We start from the raw sequence: 24,767 nt of genomic DNA on the forward strand, positions 1-24,767 counted from the left end.
GGCCTGAATTTCTGATTTAACTCCTAGTTCTCCTGAACCAGTCTCAAGACATTGTAGGAGGTGGGCTTTTAACCTGGGATTTGTGAACTCAATTAAAAAAAATTAATTCTATTTCAACATAATTTCTTTTCTTTATAATCATAAAGAAGGGGATCATAGGCTTCACCAGATTACCAAAGATGTCCTTAACATAAAAAAAATTAAGCATCTATGCTTTTTAAAAGATTTTAAGAAGCTTTAAAACCTATAACAGGTTAACATTTGTCTTGTGGAGTTTTTGTTTATGTGTACAGAGATCTGTTATGTGAACAATAGCTAATATTTCAATGGGAATTTCCCCTCAAGAAACTTTAAAAATGTTCTTAGTTGGCAAGATGCCTCTATTTCAATTGATAAAGTTGTATGTGGTGGAAAATAATTGTATTTTAAAATTTAGGCATCAGAATGGTATCATGCAAAGGTGGGAATATTGTTTATTCAACATATATTGGAATGCTTTGCATCTATGAGATAGGCTAGAATAGTTGCTTAGAGCATGAATGAGCCCTCAAGCTCATAAGACTGTGAATATTTTGAGAGAAGGAATTTATTTTTTGCCTTTTTTTTTTGGTAGTTCCAGCACTTAACACAATGCCTATGACATGGTAGAAACTTAATAAATGGTAGTTGATTAAGTGACTGATTTAAAAGCACTTCCTAAGCACAACTTCAAATTATGACTAAAGGTGAATTTTTTAAGCCATTTACAGAAACTAATAACATTGTCAAACAACACATATGTAACACTGCACGGATACATATTTGCTATTTATGACTTATAGATTATCATTGTTAATTCTGTTGTTTATGAATACTCTTTGTTAATCTGTATCAGTCCTAAATTTTAGTTCAGATTCCTTTAAGGCAAAATTTGGCCATACTTTCAAGACTTTTTTTGCATCTACAACATTTTATGGATTCTGTGTTTCAATATTAACAGACATGTTTTGAACAACAACTGTAAGCAAGGCAGTGGGAAGTGATGCTTAGAGGAGTATGACATAGTCTCTATTTTGAAGGAGCTTAGACAAGCAAAAAAAGACATAAAAAAGACAAGACATGAAAAAATAAAAAGAATGAAATAGCAACTTAAGAAAAAAAGTATTCAAAAATATAATATAAGGACCATAGAAAATTAATTTTTTGAATTCAGAGGCTATAAGGTAACTGGAGCCTGGAATTGTTTGGGATGGATTCATAGAAAGGTAGTAGAATTTAAAGTCATGGAGTGCCAGAGATAGAAGGGATCTTCTAAAGGTTGTCTATTTCAACTCTATCATTTTATTGAAGATGAAACTGAGCTTGGTGGTAAAATGACTTACTCTGGATTACACAGTTTAATAAGTGACAGAGCTGGAATTCTAAGCTAGATTTCCTGATTACTTTCTGCTGTGTCATTCTGCCTTCAACTGCTCAAAAGTACTTTTCTATTCTTCAGAAAGGTAGCTAATCCATAAAGAGAGGTCAAATCATATTATGAAGTTAATTTCAATTAGCTACATGAGATACTTGTTGTTGAGTCATTTCAGCCATGTTCTTGATAAGGTTTAGATTTAGGGAACCAAAATGAGATTAGGGTTTCTGGTTGTCAGGGAGTTAAATGGTAAGGTCTAAGGCAAATGGAGAGATTTGGCTCCCCTGCAACCCCTTGGGTCTCCACAAGGATAGGGAGCTTTGGGACTCCCTTCTGGGGGTGCAGAGATCCTCTGTAAAAGAATTTACAGACTCGAAAACCTAGATTGATAAAAGAGGTTTATTATGGGGATTGGAAGTAAGATTAGAAATCTTGACAGAGAGACATGAAGTCTGGTTAGGGAAATAGGTGAGGGTAAAAAGAGGATGGCACTGGAAAGAATATTCCAGTGAACAGAAGCTCCTTGGTATTCCAAGCATGGCATAGCATGACATGTCTGAGCCCTCTGCAAAGAAAGGGTTTTAGTTTGGCTCTTTTATATTGGGAGCTTTAGCTGAGGGGAGCTCATGGGTGGAGTCCCAAGTTGGTTCATTGCTGGGTTTCAGCTTGAGCTGGAATTTGAATTGAATCCAAGGAGTTTTAGGACTGAGCCGACCCCACCCAGATAACAAGGATGAAACTGTTTGTCCCTTAGGGCAGGGTCCCTCAGAGCGGGATCCCTCACTGAGGCAGAGTTGAGGAGATTTTCTCCTTTAAGGATTTTTAGAGTTTCTGGGTCCCCTCTTCATTCTGACTCTTTGTGACTCCATTTGAAATTTTATTGGAGAAGATACAGGAATGAGTTGCCTTTTCCTTCTCCAGCTTATTTTACATGTAAGGAAATGGAGGCAAATAGGGTTAGGTGACTTGCCAGGGTCACATAGTTAGGAAGTATCTGAAGCTAGTATTTGGGGAGAGAGAGAGAAAGGGAGGGAGGGAGGGAGGGAAGGAAGAAGGAAGGGAGAGAAAGAGGAAGGAAGGGAGAGAGAGAGGAGATTGAAGTTTTTCTTTAAAGGGGAACAATAGGAAGTTCTAAACAAAATATATATATAAGCAAGACAATTTTCAAAGTAATGTGTGGATTTTAGATATTTAAATTTTGACATGAAATGGCGATTCATAATTTTCAATGCAATCTTCTTTTTATATTCTTTTGTGTAAATAGAGATGAACTTTATTTTTATTTATTTATTTATTTATTTATTTATTTTGCTGTTTACATTGGAAAAATTTTAAAAAAGAAAGAAAGAAACAGGTTTGGAGTCTCAAGATATGGGATGGAGTCCAGGTTCTGACAATTACTTTGGCTATCAGTACCTTTGATGAGAGATAGGAAAGAGGGAACCCTGTTGATCAGCGCAAAGATAGTAAGATAGTCCCATGAGGCTCAGTGTCCCCTGTGAATGAATTTACAAGCCCGAAAACCTAGATTGATTAAAAAAAAAAAAAAAAAAAAGGTTTATTGTAGAAATTTGGAAGTAACGTTAAAGGTAGAAAGATGCCAGGGCCAAAGGTGGCCGCTGGTCGGGCAGGAACCCTTACATGGCCGGAAGGATACCATGTTTTGGGGGGGAAGAGCTCCTGCAAAGAGATAGCTCCAGCTTGGCTCTTTTATACCTAAAAGGGGCTTGTGGGCAGTGCCAAGTTCTTGGCAGGCTTTTCAGATAAAGAAGAAACTGTTTATGGGGGGTTAGGGAAAGCTGAGCAGATAGTGGGGGCTGAGAAAACCCAAGCCAGCTCAGATCCGGTGGGGGCTAGGCCGGATATTCAAAAGGGTGCTTTTTGACCAGGATTTGTGAATCAAAGGTCAGCCATGGGGGTTGGGAAATCAGAAAAGAGTCTTAAAGGGACCTCAACCCCCATCATCTTCACCTCTGGAGATTCAGTTTCTATATCTGCAAAGTGAGAGAGCTTTTCAGATGATATATAATAGTCTGTGATCATTCTGAGTACTGTGGTGGTGACTGGAGGAAGAATTTTGACTTCCTCTTAACTCTAGTGACTTTTTCCCTCCCTTTTTGTTCAGACCCTTCCTCCTACCACAGAAGAGAAGAAGGTACCTCCAGGAGCAAAGAAACTGCCGGGACCTGCAGTTAACCTATCAGAGATTCAGAATGTAAAAAGTGAACTGAAATATGTCCCCAAAGCTGAACAATAGCAAAAAGGAGAAAAGTGAGTATTTTCTTAATTTCCAAAACTTTTATAAAATGATTGAAAAAAAAAAATCCAAGCAGGTGGTATTTGGAATTTCAGTGGTAGGATGGGTGAATGGGAAAGGACAGGTATTTTTGTCAGCTGTTTATTACTATAATGGAATCCAAACACTTTTTCTTCAATTCCTTATATATAGGATAAAAATATTCATGTGTGCAGACACAAACATTAACTTAGCTATTTTCCTTCTTAAAAAAGTCTACATTTTCTTTTCTTCTTAAAAATGTGTTTTATTGATACCTTCTGTCTTAAGACAATCATTTCCTTCTAGACTGAGCCTCCTTTTATGGCAAAGGAAAACAATCAACAACATAATTTACAGAAACCTTATCTGAAAATATAAGCAATATTCTATTCTATAATTTTAAATTTTATTTTTAATAATATTTTATTTTTTTCCAATTATGTGTAAAATGATTTTAACATTAATTTTAAAGTATCTTTCTTTTTAAAATCTTTATTTTTAAAAAATTTTATTTTTATTTTATGGAATAAAATACTTTAAAGGATGTCCTTGGTTATTGTTATTGTTCAATATTGTGCTAAAAATTCTAACTATAGGAATAAGATAAGAAAAAGAAATTGAGACAATACTACTATTCTTCTATGAGAGAGGAGGTAGATTTCATTTCATTTCATAGGGGCTTTTAGTAGTTTTTCTATTGCTTAGGATTCAGCTTCATATAACTAATCTTTTTATTTATGTTGATAAGATTATTTTCTCTTTGGACCTGCCTTTTCTTTCATTACAGATTAAAAAGAAAAGGGAAAAAGGTAGTCCAGCAAAGTTATTCAACACATTGACTAGGTCTGACAGTATATACAATAGTTTGTACTTATGGTTCCCAACTTTACAAAGAATGGAGGGAAATATATTTTTTCAGCTCTTTTTTGGGTCCACTTTTACTCATTATAGTTATATAGTGTTCAGCTTTGTTTTAATATTCTCTCCATTTGTGTTGCTTTGGTCACTATATATGTTGTTATTTTGGTTCTATTGATTTTTCTTTTTATTATTTCACACACATTTCCCCATATTTCTTGGAATTCTTTATATTTGTAATTTCATACCATACAGTAATATTTTATGCCACAATATTTTTCAGTCATTCTTCACTCAATGGGGGTCTACTCTGTTTTTTCATTTTATTCTCACAAAGAATGCAATTACAAATATACCTTGCTGTAGTCACTTTTCTTACCTAATATCAAGCTGAAATAATTGGGTTGGACCTTTTTACAGCTCTAAGAACTGTCATCAGTATGCCCATTTCCCCAAAGATTCTCCAACATTGACTATTCCCATTTATTTTTCATTTCTGTTAGTTTTCATGGTGTGAGGTGAAATGTTGTCTTAACTTGTATTTCTCTACTAGTGATTAGAAGTATGTTCTCATATATTTATTCATAATTTGAATATCTTCTTTTACCTGGCTACCTTTTTCAAATACCTGACATACTATTGAGCTTTAGAAGCCTCCATTCTTTTGATTATACATCTGGTTTTGGAAAGAGTATTAAAAGAGAGAGAGAATGCATAGACAGGGGACTTAAAAAGATTTCTAATCTCCCCCTAACTTTTTCTCTCTCATGTTGGGAATCCAGGGAATAACAACCTCATGTTTTCATTTTTTTTCTACCTGGGATGGAAAGACAGAGTCATAACTAGAATAAAATTCATGCAACTTTGTCTCACACCATTGAGTCTAAGAAGTTAATGAAAACACTGATTCCTTAAGCAATTTAAACATAACCACACAGTGACTATTTAGAAAGAATAGTCAAAATAGGAAGCTACAATGTATATGATATACTTCCTATCCCAAGAGATCCCTTATCCCAGGTAAGGTCTTTTCTGATCATGTTCTACTCTGTTCCCAGAATTCCCCCAATAGCAGTGTCCTGAGGTCTCTGCCTCTGTTAGAGGGCATTGTCCTAGAAGATCCCTCTCAGGAGAGTAATATGTTAGGGAAACAGAATGACAGATATTCACACATGGGCCAATCCTCCAAAACAATTGTTCTTTGGCTGGCTTAGTCAGAGTCATAGGAACCTAGAATCAGAGCCCAGTCCCAGTTTATAAACTCAAAATCCCCTCAGCAAACTTAGAAATATGAACAGATGAAACACCAAGATCACAGACTGTGACTCTTTTCATTCTGGTTTCAATACGCACAACAGTAATCTCCTGCCTGGGGCTCCATCCAGTACTCCATCTGTGGATCAAACTCCCATGGACTTGAATGGGAATTCAGCCAGCAGGAGGAGTGTTAGGCTCAAATCATTCCCCCTTTGCTCTGGATATGTGGGTTAAATTCTGTCCTTGTCTAAAATGAGCAACAAAACCATTTCTGACCCTGATGGCACTACTTCCCCCTGCTTTGCAAGTAGACTAAAATAATTAGAATCAGTCAGGTCACAATGAGAAAGGACTACCCTGGGTTAATGAGAGGAATTTGTTCAACCAGTTAGAAAGAATCCTTCTCCTTCTGCTCCTAAAAGTGACACATATTGGCTTAACCTTCTTTGTTGATATTAATGAAGAACTTACTAGTTATATAAATAGAGAATTAAGATTTAGAAAACCAAGGGTCCTGAAGTGAATTCACCATCTACTGGGAACAGAATCAGAACAAACATTCTGTTCTGAGAGCATAGCTCAACCTTCCTTCAAGGAAGCCAAATTATTTAGGTCATACCTAAAGTGACTTAACTGATATATTTGAAAACGTCTTCCTCAAATTCATTCTTTTTAGGCTAGAGAAAGAAAAAAACTGTTTTATGTAAAATAAAAAAAATAGATCTGATGTTTAGCATACTTAAAGAAACAAAAGAGTAAAAATGAAATGTAATAGACCAGTAATTGCAAAAAAAAAAATTCCAGGAACTTTGATGTAAATGATATATATTCAGAGGGATTTAGCTGGAAACATGTTGCAACATAATTTACTTTTATGACACATCAGAGCAAACAGATATTTTATTATTCTCATTCAATCCTTCTTTTATACATCTTGCCAACTGGGGTAAAAGTTTCCAATAAGGTTAAGAAACTTCAGCACTTCCTTGTAGGAAAGCTCACAGAAAAGAAATCAACTTTTTGTGGTCTTTAGTGATATTTGTCAAAGAAAGTAACAGCATATGAATTTCTTTGGAAATAAAACAAAACAAAAATCTTTGAACTTAAATAATAGATATACCATATGTTATAATATTTACATATTGTATGACATATTGTAATATATTGCATTTGTTATACATTATAATATATGGGTATATTATAATTTGATATAATAGATATATATTATAGATATAGATATTATAAAATGATCACTTCCACAAATATAAATAGAAGGAGAGGATTGTAGGTAATATAAATTAAGAGTGGGGTGTAGAGTTCGCTTTTCTTTTTCTAAGCATAGTAAATTCAAAATGTAACTTTCAAAATTGCCCTATTTGTGATTCCTTCTGGCCTTCTTTCTGTTTTCTTTTTATTTAATGGGAGGTAAGGAAATCCTATGCCTAACCCCTACTCCTTCCTTTTCTTTCTATTGTAAAAACAAGTCCCAAACCATAACAAATGTATATAGTAAAAAAAACAAATTTTCATATTTGTTGGACATGAATTTCTTATACTATCTTTAGGGAGTTTATTAAATCTACATCATTCTAAATTTAACCTCATCTGTGGTTTCAGAAAGAATTTAGTTGGAAGGACACAAAGCATGTGTTAAAATTAGCTTAAGGAACGGTCTGATATGATGATTAGTTGTCATAGGCAAGAAAGTTGATTTGTTACTCTGGGATAAATAGTTAAAGGGGAAAACTTCCAGTTCAATAAAATATTTATAAAAGTATCAGGTTCAAAAACCAAAATTACATTTTTATTACTCTGAAAAAAGTATCCCCAAAGTCAAGATTTGGATCATGATTTTTTTTCTTAAAAATTAGAATTGTGCAGAAAAACTCAAAGATACATTGAAAATTGTATTTGCCAGAATATCTATATTAATTGCCCTAAGTTAGGGGTAAAACTGGAATATATCAGACTAATATATGAGGAAGATTAAAGGAGTGATCTTATTGCTGTGTAGGACTAAAGGGAACACTAACTGATGATAGATTAAGGTAGTGCTGCTCAATCTTTATTTTGCTTGGTTTTTCTCTACCAAAAAGAATATTCTTAGTGGGCATCATATTTCTTGCCTTTTCAATGGATGTGGGAGAGGGTAGATGGAGGAAGAAAAATTGGAACTGAAAATAACTTTTAAAAAGAATAATTTTTAAATTGGAAGAAATGAAACAAATATGACTAACAGAAGTTGAAAGCAGAGATAGCTGCTATCAAAGAAAGTAAGATAACATTTAACTGGATTTAATGAGTTTAAGTCATGCTGCATTTGAAATTCAGTTCCTGATGCTGAAAGGACTAGTGAGTAAGGTTACTAAATACCTGTCACTGATCTTTGAAAGATCATGGAGAATGGAAGAGATTCCAGAGGAATGGAAAAGGACCAGTTATGTCCTAATTGTTTTTTTTTTTTAAAGGGCAGTGTCTACAGTCTAAGGCCAATTAGCATGACTCAAATTTTAGGGAGCATTCTAGAACATATTATATAAATGAATAATGAACAGAAAGAAAAGGAAAAAGTGATCACAAAGAGGCACTGAATTATGCTAGTCTAACCTTATTTCCTTTTTTTTTTTTTGACAAGTTACTAAGTTCATAAATGCAAAGAATTTTATAGATATAGTTTATCTCAATTTTTGCAAAACATTTGATAGAGTTTTTCCAGTTATTTTTGCTTAGAAACAAAATGGAGAGCTATAAGCTAAATAATAATTAATTAGGTAGATTTGGGAGTAATTAATGACCATATCTAAAATTTACTCATTAATCATTTAATGTGAATTTAGAAGAGTTATATAATGGCTCAGGGATTTGTGCTATTTGATATAAAAATGACAATTTTCTTATTAAGTCTGTGGTTGATTACACCAAATCTACCAATATGAAATTTAATGGAGGAAGGAAATAAGCACCTATGTGTCAGACACTGTGTTCAGCTATCTATAAGTATAATTAATCAACTGCTTTGGTAGTAGAATTTCCTTACCAAAACTTGAAAGATGGTCTACTTTTTGGGTGTGTTGGAGTGAAGATTTTTTTAAGGCATGAATTAAGGGCCAGTAACTGTCCCTTTCAAATCTGAAATTTAATAGTTTTGTAAGTATAAGTTGGTAGGAAAAAGGACATTCAAGGAATGTATGTAGGTGCATGTATACATATATTTTTTTTTCTTCTTATTTTTACTTTTTTACTTTCAATTTTTAGTCTATTCCTTGCATTTTTTCTTCTTAAATTTTTTTTCCCCCTGAGGCAATTGGGATTAAATGACTTGCCCAGAGTCATACAGTTAGGAAATGTTAAGTATCTGAAGTCAGATTTGAACTCAAATCCTCTTAACTTCAAGGCTGGTGCTCTATCCACTGTGCCACCTAGCTGCCCTTAATTTTTTTTAGAAGAGTAAAGAAAGGATCAAAAGAACCAGAGTTCATATTGCATATTCAGTTAATGACTGGTTGCCCAGTCTAGGTGAAGAAAAAAAAGGATTTGTATGCAAGTAGTATCAGAGAACGACATGGAGTTAGATTATGGAACTCAAATATTTTCTAATTTCTCAGCAGAATCCATAACCTCTAGTTTCACAATTTTTTCTGAAGTAGGACTGACCTTGACTATGAATTTCATGGCTTACATAGAACCAGAATATGAAGAAATATTTAGCTTCTCCATCTAGAGAAAAATCTCTGACCTCATGTTAAAATCATTCACTAGTGTAGTTCTTTACAATTAATCAACTACCAAGCATTTATCAAGTGCTTATTATGTGCTTGGGGCTAGAAATGTAAAGACAAAAATAAAACAGTCCTTGCTTATACATTTTATCAGGTCAACTGGATCCTACTACATTCTCCAAATCTCATTTCAGAGCAAATGTTTTGGAAGCAACCTAAGTATGAAATTATACCAGTATCTAGCAAGGACTGAGTGCATGCATTTTTGCCATGAAAAATTAGTTCAAAGTTTTGCTCCTTAGTTTATTGATCTTATTGATTTCTTCTTTATTTTTATGTAAATTGGAGGAAGAAAAATGCCAGAAAATAGTTAAAAGATTTTGGAGATTTGGACTGTGCTTCTTAGAGGGAAAAAAAGGAGTTAGTATGGAAAAACTTTGAGAAAATTTTTCTGCAAGGTTTCAGCTGAATTAATTGAACAGATAGTTTTACTTTCTGGAGAAGACCTATTTACAAACCAATAATTCAGAGGAAAGTCCTTTTTGATTGAAGAAGACATGACACATTTATTACTTTAAAACTGTATTATGTATTATTATAATTGCTGCCAAATTCAAGAGATGATTTTACTAGAGTTGGTAGAAGGACATAGTAACACATGAAATAAGATGATTATAGCAAATGATCTAGCTTTATGAGAAAGACCATATAGCTATTATTCTTTCTTTTAAAATTATTTTTTAGCCATTCTTTTCCTTTTAAATTTTGAGTTTCATATTCTCTCCCTGGACTCAAATTCTCTCTCACCTACAAAGATGGTAAGCAAAATAATATCAATTAATTGTATATGTGGAATCATGCAAAACAAATTTCCATATTAGCTCAAAATAAAGAGAATAAGAAAATTATACTTCCTTTTACACTCTGAGTACATTGGTGTCCAGAGTACACCTCTGAAGGTGCATAACATTTTTCATCATGCATCACCTGAAATTATCTCAGATTATTATATTGGTCAGAGAATAGCCAAGTCTTTTAAAGTTGATCATCATAATATTTCCATTACTGTTTGCAATATACACCTAGTTCTTCTCATTTTAATTTACATCACTTCATTTAGGTCTTGCATGTTTATTTTTGTCTTCTGAAATCACCTTTTCATTATTTCTTATAGTACAAAAGCACTTTATCACAGTCATATGCTATACCTCATTCAGTTATTTTCCAATTGATGATTATCCCCTTGATTTCCAGTTCTTTACCACTACAAAAAGGCTTCTATCAATAGTTTTTCTCTCTATATAGGCCTTTTCCTTTGTCTTTGATTTCTTTGGGATACAGACTTAGTAGGGTCTATCCATACAGACCATTGCTGGGTCAATGGTCCATTAATAATAGTTTCAAATTGTTTTCTAGAATAGCTTGATGAGTTCACCACCCAACCAACAGTTTATTAGTATAAGTTTCTTTTATTTCCTTGAGCATTTTTTATTTTTACTAGGTGTGAAGTGGTACCTCAAGTTGTTTTAATTTGCATTTTTTATTCAATGATGATTTAGATAATTATTTCATTTGACTGAAGGTGGCTTTTATTTCTTCTGAAAACTTTCTATTCATATTTTTTGACCATTTATCAATTGGGGAATGGCTCTTATTTTTTATAAATTTGGCTCAGTTCCCTATAAATTTTATAAATGAGATCTTTATCAGAGAAACTTGCTGCAAAAATATTATATCATTATCTATGATACTTTCTTTTTTTAGCAAAATATGGTTTCCCTGATTATCTTTTTTAAAAAAAATTTATTTTCAACAATAGCTTTTTATTTTCAAAATACATGCAAAGATAGTTTTCAACATTCACTCTTTCAAAAACCTTGTGTTCCAAATTTTTCTCACTCCTTTCCCCCATCCCTCTCCTAGACAGCAAGTAATACAATGTATGTTAAATATGTGCAATTCGGGGGCAGCTAGGTGGTGCAGTGAATAGAGCACCAGCCTTGAATTTAGGAGGACGGGAGTTCAAATCTGGTCTCAGACACTTAACACTTCCTAGCTGTGTGACCCTGGGCAAGTCACTTAACCCCATCCTTTTAAAAAAAAAAAAGTGCAATTCTTCTATAAATATTTCCACATTTATCATGTTGCACAAAAAACCTGATTATCTCTTTTAATTAGGTCTGTTTTTACTGTTGTTTTGTCAGAGATTATTACCTTTGGCTTTTTAATTTCAATTAAAACATAAAAAATTCTGTTTCAGCCCTTTATTTTAACACCAGCTGTCTTTCTATTTCAAATGTGTCTCATATAAACACTATATTGTTGGATTCTGATTTCTTATCCATTCTGCTATCTGCTTCTATTTTATTGGTGAACTCATCCTATTAACATTCATAATTATGGTTAATAACTATATTTTCCTCCATTCTGTTTTCTTCTGTTTATCCTTTTGTCTATATTCTAACTCTCCTAAAAAGTTTATTTTGCTTTTGACTACTGCCTTCCTTAATCTACCCTCTCTTTTATCATCCCCATTCTTTCCCTTTCTTTTATTCTCTTCTATTATTTTTCTCTTGGGTAAGACACATTTTTGAATGTGTCTATAAGTGCAAATGTGTCTCATAGCTCCTTTGCCATCTGGAATATCATATCCTAAGCCCCCATGACTTTAATATGGAAGCTACTAAATGCTGTGTAATTCTGACTTCCATGATATCTGAATTATTTCTTTCTGGCTATTAGAAATATTTTCTTCTTGACCTGAAAATTCTAAAATGTGGCCATAATATTCCTGGGAGTTTTTATTTTGAGATCTCTTTAAGCTGCCAATTGGTGATTTTTTCAATTTCATTTTACCCTTGTATTTAAGATTTTGGGGCAGTTTTCCTTTATAATTTCTTGAAATATGATTTCTAGGCTCTTTTTTCCTTTGTGGCTTTCAAGAAGTCCATTAATTTTAAACTATTTCTTTATGATCTGTTTTCCAGCTATTGTTTTTCTGATGAAATATTTCATGTTTTCTTCTGTTTTTCTTCTGAATTTATTTTATTGTTCCTTGATGTTTCATGGATTCATTAGCTTCTACTTGCCCAATTCTAATTTTTAAGGAATTATTTTCTTCAGTGAGTTTTTGTATTCTCCCCCAAATTTGGGATATTTTGCTTTTAAAAAACTTCTTCTTCTTCTTCTTCTTCTTCTTCTTCTTCTTCTTCTTCTTCTTCTTCTTCTTCTTCTTCTTCTTCTTCTTCTTCTTCTTCTTCTTCTTCTTCTTCTTCTTCTTCTTCTTCTTCTTCTTCTTCTTCTTCTTCTTCTTCTTCTTCATCTTCTTCTTCTTTCTTCTTCTTCTTTGTTTTTTTTGTGCTTTTCCAAAGTTATGCTTTTCATAATTTTCTTGCATCATTTTCATTTCTCTTTCCCTAATTTTTCCTTCTATCATTCTTATCACTTTCTTTAATTCTTCCAGAAACTCTTGTTATGTTTGAGTCCAACTGGCATTTTGTTTTGAGGCATTGTTTGTAGCTACTCTAATATTATTTTCTTTTGCTGAATTTATAAGTCTTGGCCTTCCCTGTTACTGCAGCAGGTTTTTATGGTCCAGTGGATTTTGTTTTTGATGTTTACTCAATTTTCCAACTTATTTCTTGACTTTGAGCTTTTTATTGAAGTTGTATTCTGCTCATTTTGGGTGGCAAGCTACTGTCCTAAACTTTTAGCTTTTTTATACTGCTATTTTCAGAACTCTAGGGGTCTACAAGATTTTGGTGTTTCCAAGATTATGTAGTCACATGGGGAGAGATATAATTATGTGTTTTCTGGTCTGTACTCTGATCTTTACCCAGGAATAGATCCTATTCTTCTGAATCCACAAACATCAGCCCCCTTTTTGGCCTTGGACTGTGATCACCCCTGTCCTGCAGCTCCAACTATTAGTCTTTTTCTGCCTTGGATCTAGGACCAGGGCCACTATTTCCTTCTGACAGATCACTTCTTTCTACCCTGGAACTATTATCCAGAACTTTTTATGAGAAATAAAGTTGCCAATTAGCATTAACTGCACACAGTGCCAGCAAAAGAGCCCCTGTAATGTCTCTTTGGCCATTCGTCTGACCCCCTTACCATCTCTCTGCAAGATCTCCTGAATCTGCTGCTGCTGCTATCTGACCACCTCCAAGGCTCACCACTGGTACTCTTGATGTGCTCTAGGCCAGCTCCCATCCCAGTGTCACAGACTTCTGTAAATATCCTAAGTTTTCTTATGCTAGAAAAATGTCTAACTCTGACCTTTTGTTGACTCCATTGTGCTATAATTTAATTGGAAGAATTATTTTAAAGTCATTTGGAAGGGAATATTGGGAGAAGTCAGTTGAGTTAATGCCATTTTGGATCTGCCTTCCATAATATAAAAAAATTTTTAAAAATGCACAGAACAATGATACAGGAAGCAACACATTTATACAAATGTACCTTTCAGTTTAAAAATGAGGTTGCAATTTTTTTTTTAGTCCAGAAGGGGAATTATTATAGTTAGTTGTTGCAGGAGGAAAAACAATGCTCCACTTCCATATAACATTTCAGTAATTTGGCAGTGCTATTAGATGATTACCTTCTTTTAGCACATAGGATTTTCTATGCACAGATTCCCTCTGGATCTATAGGCTTATTTACTCATCTTTCTGCCTGACTGAAAAATCCAAAGCTGTTATCTAGAGTGAAACTCTGATATCCAGAGTGAAAACATTTATAGTATAAGATCATCTTGGATTTGTTTTTATATTTCCCCTTAAGTTAATAATTCCCACTTCATTAAGCCCTAAGGATATCTCCAGACCACTTCCTATTTTAAAACCTAGGCATCATCAAGCACTTTCAGAATGCTTTTCTTTTCTTCCATGAGGAGAAAAAAAAAAAAAAAGTAACCCATTTTTTATAAAGCAAACTCATACTGATTGTAAATGATAATAAATATTTAGCATTTATGTAGCATCTAGTATGTGCCAAGTATTGTGTTAAGAGCTTTACAGTGATTATCTCATTTGATCTCAGAACAAACCTAGAAAGTATGTGCTGTTATTAGCCTCATTTTCCGGATGAGAAAACTGAGGCAAACAAGAGATTAAGATACTCACCCGATGTCACAGAGTTATTAAGTGTCTGATGCCAGCTTTAAATTTAGGTTTTCCTGACTCTAGGTCCAGTGCTCTTATCCACTGTGCCACTAGCTTCAGATATTTAATCAAGAGATGTATTGGGGAGACTCCACTTTTCCAACTTCACTCATCGGGTTCTATGTACTTTATGGATGAGAATACTCCCCTTTTACTAGTCAGTCAAAGGATACAGTTCACAATAGAGGTATTAATAAAATAATAATGAAATATAAATAGAATATCCCATATCTATACTCATATAATTTGAGTTAATTATCCAGGTCCTCATTTTTTAATTCTAGGAGTTTAACTGTTTCTTGTTAACAATGTATTGTTGCATTCTGCTTTCTAAAATATTCTGTATTATAGTCTCTATTATGGGTGAATTCACCTCGTTCTTTTTTCGTTATAATTGTTAATTGTATTTCTTTCCATTGTATCCTTGTACTTTTTCCACTTTTTGCCATTTTTATTTTGTTTGTGATTCTTCCCTTTCTAACTCTATCCTCCTTCTAAAATCTCTCTCTTCTCTTTTTCTATGCCTTTCAATTTCCTTGTTGAATTTAATCTATACAATTATAAATGTGTATTTGTGAATGAACCCTCCTTTGTTTATTCAGATAAGATTCAGATTCATGTGATGCCCATAGTTACTACCCATTACTCCATGTTTATAAATTCTTCTATTCATACAATTTGTAGGAGGAGAAAGTTCAATTCTTTTCTTTCTTATCTCTTCCCTGAAACAATACTTTTCCTGCCCTTTTGTTCTGTCTCTTAGGAAGTTTGAAACAACACAACACCTAGTTCCTCAATTCTTCTTATTTAATGCTTTTTTTTTTTTTTTTTTACTATCCTTGAAGACATTAAGATTTCTTCTGTTAGAATGTACGTACTTCAACATTGTTTAAATCCTTCTAGTTGATCAAATGTATTTATGTTTTCAGTGTTTTCTTATGTTTGAAAATTAAAGTTCCTACTCATTTATTTTTACAAGAGATACTCAATAATCCTCTATTCCGCTAAACAACCTTTTCTCTCCTAGCCCTTATAGATTATACTGAGTATTACAAGGAAGTTATCCTTGGATTTACTCTTTTAATCTTTTGGTTTTTGGAATCCATTATTCTAAGATATTCTCTTCTTTATAGTAGATGCTGCTACTACTTTTGTGATCTTAACTATAGTGGATAGTATGTTTTCATCATGAATCCTGTGGAATTGTCTCGGATCATTGTATTGATTAGACTAGTAAAGTCTTTTAAAGTTAATCATTATTACAACACAGTTATTACCATGAACAATGATCTCCTAATTCTTCTATCTTTATTTTTTATCCGTTTATATAGGTCTTTTTTTTTTCTTCTATTCCACAGATATAATGATTTTATTTTAGTAGAATAATACAAAGAAATATGAATGTTCTGTTACTAAAAGCAATCTGAAAATACTAACCATATCAATAGTTTCCAAATTCATTTTTCTCAATAAAGGAATTATTATATTATATTATGTATTATATTATATTATGTATTATATTGTATTATGAATCTTGTTCATTTTAATTTTTATGAAAAGGTATTATTTTGCCTACAATCAATCAAAACAGGGATTACTTTTTTTTTTTAGATTTTGATATATTTTTTATTTTTTTATTAATTTTTATAATTATAACATTTTTTTGACAGTACATATGCATAGATAATTTTTTTTTTTTACAACATTATCCCTTGTACTCCCTTCTGTTCAGAATTTTTCCCCTCCTTCCCTCCACCCCCTCCCTTAGATGGCAGGCATTCCCATGCATATTAAATATCTTATAGTATATCCTAGGTACAATATATATGTGCAGAACCGAATTTTGTTGTTGTTGTTGTTGCAAAGGAAGAATAGTATTCGGAAGGTAAAAATAATCTGGGAAGAAAAATAACAACAAAAAAATGCTCACAGTTTTCACTCATTTCCCAGTGTTCCTTTTCTGGGTGTAGCTGATTCTGTCCATCATTGATCAATTGGAATTGGATTAGCTCTTCTCTATGTTGAAGATATCCACTTCCATCAGAATACATCCTCGTACAGTATCATTGTTGAAGTGTATAATGATCTTCTGGTTCTGCTCGTTTCACTCAGCATCAGTTGATGTAAGTCTCTCCAAGCCTCTCTGTATTCCTACTGTTGGTCATTTCTTACAGAACAATAATATTCCACAACATTCATATACCATAATTTACCCAACCATTCTCCAATTGATGGGCATCCATTCATTTTCCAGTTTCTAGCCACTACAAAAAGGGCTGCCACAAACATTTTGGCACATACAGGTCCCTTTCCCTTCTTTAGTATTTCCTTGAGATATAAGCCCAGTAGTAGCACTGCTAGGTCAAAGGGTATGCATGCACATTTTAATAACTTTTTGGGCATAATTCCAGATTGCTTTCCAGAATGGTTGGATTCTTTCACAACTCCACCAACAATGCAGCAGTGTCCCAGTTTTCCCACAGCCCCTCCAACATTCATCATTATTTGTTCCTGTCATCTTAGCCAATCTGACAGGTGTGTAGTGGTATCTCAGAGTTGTCTTAATTTGCATTTCTCTGATCAATAGTGATTTGGAACACTCTTTCATATGAGTGGTATATAGGTTTTGACACATTTTTTTTTTCTAAAACTATCCCTCCTCATTTCTTATAGCACACTTTTACTCCATCATAATCATATGTTACACCTTTGTCAGCCATTTCCCAAATGATGCACATCCCCTTCAGTTTTCCTTATTGCCACAAAAAGAACTGCTATAAATATTTTTGTACATATAGGTCCTTTTCCTTTTCCTTTGAGCTATTTGGTGTATAAACCTAGAAGTGGTATTGCTAGATTAAAGGTTTTATATCCTTTTTGCCATAATTCCAAATTATTCACCAGAATGCTTAGACCAGTTCTTTACTTTCCCAACAGTTAATATATCTATTTTACCTTATTCTTTCTACCATTTGTCATTTCTGATAGATGTGAAGTGGTAACTCAGGGTTGTTTTAATTTGTCTTTCTCTAATCAATAGTGATTTATAGCATTTTTCATATGTCCATAGATAGCTTTGATTTTTTTCCCCCTGAAAATTGCCTGTTTATATACTTTGACCATTTGTTAAATGTGGAATGGCTCTTTTTTAAAAAAATAAATTTGACTCAGTATAATAGTGTATATTTGAGAAATGAGGCCTTTATAAGAACAAGGAATATAAGAAGAGGCAAAAGACAATTCTTATCATCAAGGAATTTACATGCTAGTGGGGGAGACAAGAACTAAACAAATAAGTTTTAAAATAATATAGAGAAGAAATTGGAAATGATTAAAGAGGAAAGGCAATAAAATGACTATTCATAATTCTAGAAGAGTGATGATGAAACATGCTATCCACCTCCTGACAGAGATGATGAATTTAGAATGCAGAATAAGATGAGTTTTTTGCGTATAATAAATGAGGGAATTTGTTTTGCTTGACTATGCATATTTGATAGGAGGAATTTTTTTCCTTTTCTCTTTTTTTTAAAAATTGGTATGGAGTGTGTGGGAGACAGAGAAAATAGATTCTAATTAATTATGTTCCCCTCCTCTCCTCTCCTTCCCTTCTTCTTCTCTCTTCTCTCCTCTCACCTCCCCTTCCTTCCTCTTTCCCTCCCTTTCTTTCTCCCTTCCCCTTCCCTCTTTTCCCCTCCCCTTCCCTTTCCTTTTTCCCCTCCCCTTTCCTTGTTTCCCTCCCCTTCCCTTTCTTCCTCTCACCTCTCTTCTTTTCCCTCCTCTTTCTCTTCACCTTCCCTTCCCTTTCCTTTCCTCTCCTTTCCCCTCTTCCTTTTCCTCCCCTCCCCCTTCCCTTCTTTCCTTTCTCCCTTTCCTTTCCCTACCTTTCCCCTCCTCTCCCCTCTTCTTTTTTCTTTCCTCCTTTCCTTTCCTTCTTTTCCTTTATTCAGTCCTAGGCTTGATGAAAGAACTAATTGTTGTTTCTCCTTGTATTCCTTCATCATTATTCCAATTAGTGTCTTTTTACATCATTGCTGTAATGGATCAATGGACATCCAGGTTCTTCTATAACCTTTCACACCTCCATCTTAGCTGGAATTTCTTGGCTGTGTTTTCACTTTTAATGCTTTACTTGGGCCTGTTTCCATCTGCAAAACAAGACCAAAAAATTACCTAATACAGGCAGGAACATATGGGAAATTATGCAAAATGAAGTTGGGGGGATGGTTTCAGTTTTGCAACTTGTAACAAAACTTTTAAATTTCCTTTATATTGTGGAGCAGGATAAATGGCAAAGGAAAATATCAGTGACAACTTTTCCCTATTAGGTAAAGGCTCTTCTGTAGATTATCCCTACATGGTGATGTTTTATTAGTTAATCAACAACTGAATAAAAGAAGTACTTTTAAGTAGAACTAGGGAGGAACCCTAGTTTTAGACCCACCATAAAGCACATAATAGATTAGTAAAGGGAAAGGGAAACAGAGACCCACTAGTCCTGTCTTTTCATTTTACAGATAAGAAAATGGAGGGGTAGAAGTATCAATGAGTTGCTCAAGGGAGGTATCCTATTTCCTAGTCTAGTTGTGTTTCCAGTATACTATTTCAATGGAATATTGGTACTTATTTGATGGTTTACTATTCATCTTTGTTTTATGGGTCAAATGGTGGAGATCTATGTCACCAAAGGTTAAAAAAGCAACAAAAAACTAACATCTCACATAATTTGGAAGTCTACTCTTTCCTCTCTCAGCCAAAGTTAGCATAATGAATAAATTACAGTCACTTAATTTGACAGATGATGTGAAATGTCATCTCTCTGACATGTAATCAGGATAATTCATTTGGCATCATCTTTTCCTTATTATTTCACACACTTTTCCTCCCCTCCATCGATAATGAGGCCAGCTATTTGACTTACACAGATCTAAACTAAGAATCTATTGCTTGGAAATTTCCATTCTTACTGTACTGGGCAATTTTTTTTGTCACCAATTTTGAAATATGTGATTCTTTGACCTGATTCTAGGAACTGTGTTCTTTTAGAGTAGAATGTCTGCATGCTGGAATATGCTGCTTTCTGGTTGAGGATACTTTTCCTCTGGCTTTAGAATGTTCTCTTTTATTGCTGCCATTTAGTGGGTCAGAGTTTCAATGTATTCACCAGGTCTAACTGTTTTAAGATTTCATCCATTTTTTTTTTTCTTTCTGGAAGAAGTCCTTGTTCCAGAAACTACTGCAACCAGTGCAGACATTTTAAAAAAAGGAAAAAAAAAAGAAAGAAGGAAAGAAAGGAAGGAAGGGAGAAAGGAGAAAAGAAAAATGAAAAGAAAGAGAAACCCTTAAAGTTAAATAAGAAAAAGCCTTGTTAGTCATTACATTGGACAGTAAATTCATTTACTGTATTTCTCTTTCCAATAAAACAGCATAAATGGCATTGTATTAAAATTCATATTTGTAAACTCACATTTAATTTCCTTTTGGATAGGCAATACAGCATTTTGTGAGTACATATGAAAGCAGAATAAAAAAGGCCCGTCAGAAATTCTGATGAAACAGAGATGAGTAAAATTATACAGAATCTTTTCAGGTACAGGTTTTGAATATGGTGTTAGGGAAAAATATCCAAAGGGAAGATAGTTATATATAAATATGAAAACATAGAAGGGATTTATATAATCTTTCATGGGAACTCTTCAAAAATCTAAATTATAATTTTCCAAAGTCCAGTTACAATTAATATTGTCTACATTCACTCCAATGGACCTAAGTACTTAGAGGATTTCTCCATCCAAGATCATTCTTCAGGGTTTCAATTCTACCTAATGGGTTAATGTTAAGGACAGAGTTTATTATTTATTGAAAGCTTTCTTTTCCTTTTAAATTTAAGATGTCTGACATGATTTTCAGAGAAATCAAACCCATTGGTTTTGTTTCTGGGAAAAGTATGGAAAGAGTATTTGTAGAGTCATATTGTTCAACATTTAGGGCAGCTAAAGGACCTAAATGGAGTCAAACATGACTGAAATAACAAAAGTACAACCTTACAAGATACTATTGAAATATGAATTAGACACACTTAAATGAAATATTACTTCAAGTCTATAAATAACAAACATTGCTTGAATACTCACTAAGAATTATTCTTGAACTCCGGTACTGAATCTCAAATATAAAGATTTCCCTCCCTTAACAGCTCTTTGATGGGTGATTTTTACCTTAAAAGTGCCAAAATTCATTGATCAGTTAGAGCAATCATTTAAAATTACTACAATACTTATTTGAAATGTGTTCTCTCTAGCCTGGGTTTTATAAGAAGCTGCTCTTTTTAAAATGTAACCCATCTTTTACAGGAAGCCTTTCTTGGTCTCCCTAGATGCTAATGATTTTTCCTTTCCTCCTCTCCTCTCCAGTCTTGTCCTGTACTGTCTTTTCCTTTCCTCATCTATATAATCTTTTTTTTTTTTTTTTCTGTTGTTTATATGTTGTCCTTCACATTAGATTACCATTAAGAACTTTTTTTTTTGGCCTTTTTCTGTTTCCCCAGTACTTAACCAAAGCAAGAGCTTCATGATTGTTAATTGATTGACATTGTATGTATTTATAAGGGAAATGGAGAAAAAAGAAGGGTCAGAAGTGGGAGACAGAGATAGGAGCAGAAATAGATTTGAGCCTACACATGCTCCATTTTTGCACAAATTAAAACATATTGAACCTAACACTATATAAAACCTGGATTTACCAGACAGGTGAAGAGTTGTCAGGGATCTTGGTTTCATTTCCTTGCCCCCTGCCCTAATCCTTTTCTACTTAGACTTTTCTCTGCCTCCCTTCTCACACTGAGCACAGCCCACACAAAGAGCTGAGAAGCTGAAGCACATGGCATGCAATCAGGCAGGAAGCCTTTGCATCGTGACATTACTGTTTGTCTCAGCTTCCTCCACATTCTGTGGTCCGTGGGCAAGAGGAAGAATCATGAGGGGAAAATCAGGAGTCTGTAACTTAAATTTAAATTTCTTACCTAAATATCTGATTATTAGCAGCATTTTTTCTTCAAAATCACTGGCCTGGGCCCCAGACATATAAGATCACTTGTAAAAATAATATGCAAACAAGGTTTGTATCCCTGGATTGATCCTGAGTAGCCCAATTAGCCCAGAGCTTTAAACTTTTTTTCTACTTGTAACCCTTTTTCCCACCAAGAAATTTTTTTATGACTCTGGGAATATAGATATATAAATTAGGTATACAAATAAAAATTTTACTGATAATAAATCATAAAGAAATTTATTAATAACATTATTTAATATATTTGGTATACATATAATTTTACTATTTATTAAAGATACAAGCAAATTTGCATACTATTAGTATGGACATGCTTATTTATTTGTACATAAAGAAATAAATCTTGGCAGAATATTTAATATCTTTTACTGTTGCTAAATATTTCACGACCCCCATATTCAGTTCTGGGATTCCATACATAGTTTAAGAAACTTTGAATTAGCCCACCTAGAAGAAAAAACAAACAAATATTAAACTGCTAAATATCATTGTATTGGACCTGTGTGGTAGTGTTTTTGGAGAATTCTGGGTTTGAGAGTTTTGATGGGTTGAAGCAATTTATCACTAAAAATGAAAAGAAAAAATTGCTAACAGATGGCCAGGAGCATTGATGTATAGGAAGGACAGAACAGGTAGTATAAATTTCTCTTTCAAAAGTCTTTTCTTGCAAAACAACAGATATTATTCTAATACTGAACTTGTGTAAAAACTTTTTTGATTGCTCCCAGTTTTGAATATGATGAAGATGGTAGGAGACCTTTTAGTCCATAAGGACCAATTAATTCAGGAAATTTATCAAAAAGCTCTATTAAATTCAAAATAGATCACAAAATTCACATTTATTCATATTTGATCAATTTGATATTTAAAATGATTTAGAGAGAGGCCAGAATGACTTTATATTGACTGAGCAAACATATTTTTGTAAGTACAAATTAATAATGTGAACAATAGAGAGAAGAACAGAGCAGACAGAACAGAGTAAAGCAAAAAATATATTAACAGTGGAAGGGGACCTTCCATCTCCACTGCTATAATCACTTCATCTTATAAAAGAGGACACTAAGACCAGACAAGTGAAATAGCTTATCTGAAGTAATGGAGCAAAATGTTTAGAATAAATTGTTCTCAAGACCTAGCCAAACCTCACATCCTTTTATTATACACCAAATACATATGTAATCTATTTCTAATCAAGCCTTGAGGGAGAAGGGGATGTTGAATCCTGCTAAGTAATAGCAACTAAATGGTGTAGTGGGTAGAGTGGGTAGAGAACAGAAGAGGTATTTTTCTGAGTTCAAATCTGCTTTCAGACACTTCCAAGCTATGTGACCCTGGGCAAGTCATGTAATACTGGTTGCCTTAGTTTCCTCATCTGTAAAATGAGGTAGAGAATGAAATGGCAAACTTTATCTAGCATCTTTGTTAAAAACAAACAAACAACCCCACCTACATTCCCCCAAAGAGTCAGACATAACTGAAAAACCACTGAAAAAAAATATATTGGAGTGAGACAAAACTCCTGATTGGAAAAGAATGGGGCTTAGTGGGTTTATTGAGTCGTTTCTAGAGACATCTTTTTCTGAAAGACACATGGAGAGTGAAGCTATAAACATACTAATTATTCAACATTCTTATTTATCCATCAAGGTTCCCTGAAGTCACTTACTAAGGAATATAAGTTTGGCTTGAATTTGCTTTTAAATTAAAATTCAAACATTAAGGCCTCCCACATGCAAGGGACTCTAATATACGAAAGATGTAAAGATAAAAAGAAAAATAACTTCAAAACCCATTACCCATTTAAAAAGTTAGCCATCAAGGAACTTACATCATACTGGAAAGGGAAGATAAAAATAAGGTAATTTTAAAAGAGAGAGAATGTGTGTATATTTACTTTCAATTTTAGAAAAGATGATCAAAAAGGCACTTTTTGTTTTTTAAATAGCTTTTTATTTCCTAAAATACATGCAAAGGTAGCTTTCAACATTCACCTTTGGCAAAACCTTGTGTTCCAGATTTTTCTCCCTCCTCCCCCCATTCCTTAGACAGCAAGCAATCCAATATAGGACAAACATGTGCAAGACTCCTAAACACATTTCTATATTCATTATGCTGGGCAAGAAAAATCAAATCAAAAGGGGAAAACCACACAAAAAAGAAAAAAAAATAAGCAAACAAAAATGACTACAAAAGGTGAAAATACTATAATTTGATCCACATTCAGCCTCCAAACTTTTCTCTCTGGATGCAGATCTTTCTTTCCATAATAGGTCAATTGGAATTGCCTTGAATTACCTCATTGTTGAAAACTGCCAAGTCTATCACATAATCTTTTTGTTGCTGGGTACAATGTTTTCTTGATTTTACTCACTTCACTTGTATCAGTTCATGTAAATCTTTCCAGGGTTTTCTGAAATCAGCCTGCTCATCATTTCTTATAAAATATTCATATACTATAATTTATTCAGCTGTTCCCCAGCTGATGGGCATCCACTCAGTTTCCAGTTCCTTGCTACTACTGGTATAAACATTTTTGCACATGTGGGTCCCCTTCCCTTCTTTATGATCTCTTTGGGATACAGACCCAGCAGAGACACTGCTGGATCAAAGATTATACACAGTTTGATAGCCCTTTGGGCATATAAACTGATTCTTAAAGCAAAAATAAGGGTTCCACAGTAAGAAGCAAAGGTGAGGAGATGGAATATTCCAGGCACGAAAAATAGTTCAAAGAGATAGGGAATGGCATGTAAAGTGTAGTAGAGTATATGAAGGAAAGTAATATGAAATAAATCCTTCCAAGCTGGTGGGAGCCAAATTGTAATGAAGTGTAATTTTGGATCTGATCCTAATGGTATTACAGAGCTATTTAAGATATTTGAGCAAAGGAATAACATAATCAAACCTGAGAAATTTTAATTTGGCAGCTATGTGGAGGGTAGATTAGAGAAGAAAGAGACTGGGAGTAAGAAAATCATTTTGGAAGCTATTGAACTCAAGTGATGTATGATGAAGGCTGAAATTAG

General features: G+C 33.5%; 1 protein-coding gene across 1 annotated transcript in view; it reads left to right on the plus strand.

Annotated features, from left to right (window-relative positions):
• The window catches only part of SMPX (small muscle protein X-linked), an 80,888-nt gene that overhangs the window by 34,584 nt on the left and 21,537 nt on the right, over positions 1-24,767 (plus strand). Inside the window, exon 4 of the mRNA XM_074300933.1 lies at positions 3,519-3,664. Within this exon, the coding sequence (XP_074157034.1) occupies positions 3,519-3,650 (132 nt within the window). The 3' untranslated portion in view covers positions 3,651-3,664. The remainder of the gene's footprint in view (positions 1-3,518; positions 3,665-24,767) is intronic.

Source organism: Sminthopsis crassicaudata, chromosome 3 (genome assembly GCF_048593235.1).
Source record: "Sminthopsis crassicaudata isolate SCR6 chromosome 3, ASM4859323v1, whole genome shotgun sequence".
In the NCBI taxonomy this organism is placed as follows: domain Eukaryota; kingdom Metazoa; phylum Chordata; class Mammalia; order Dasyuromorphia; family Dasyuridae; genus Sminthopsis; species Sminthopsis crassicaudata.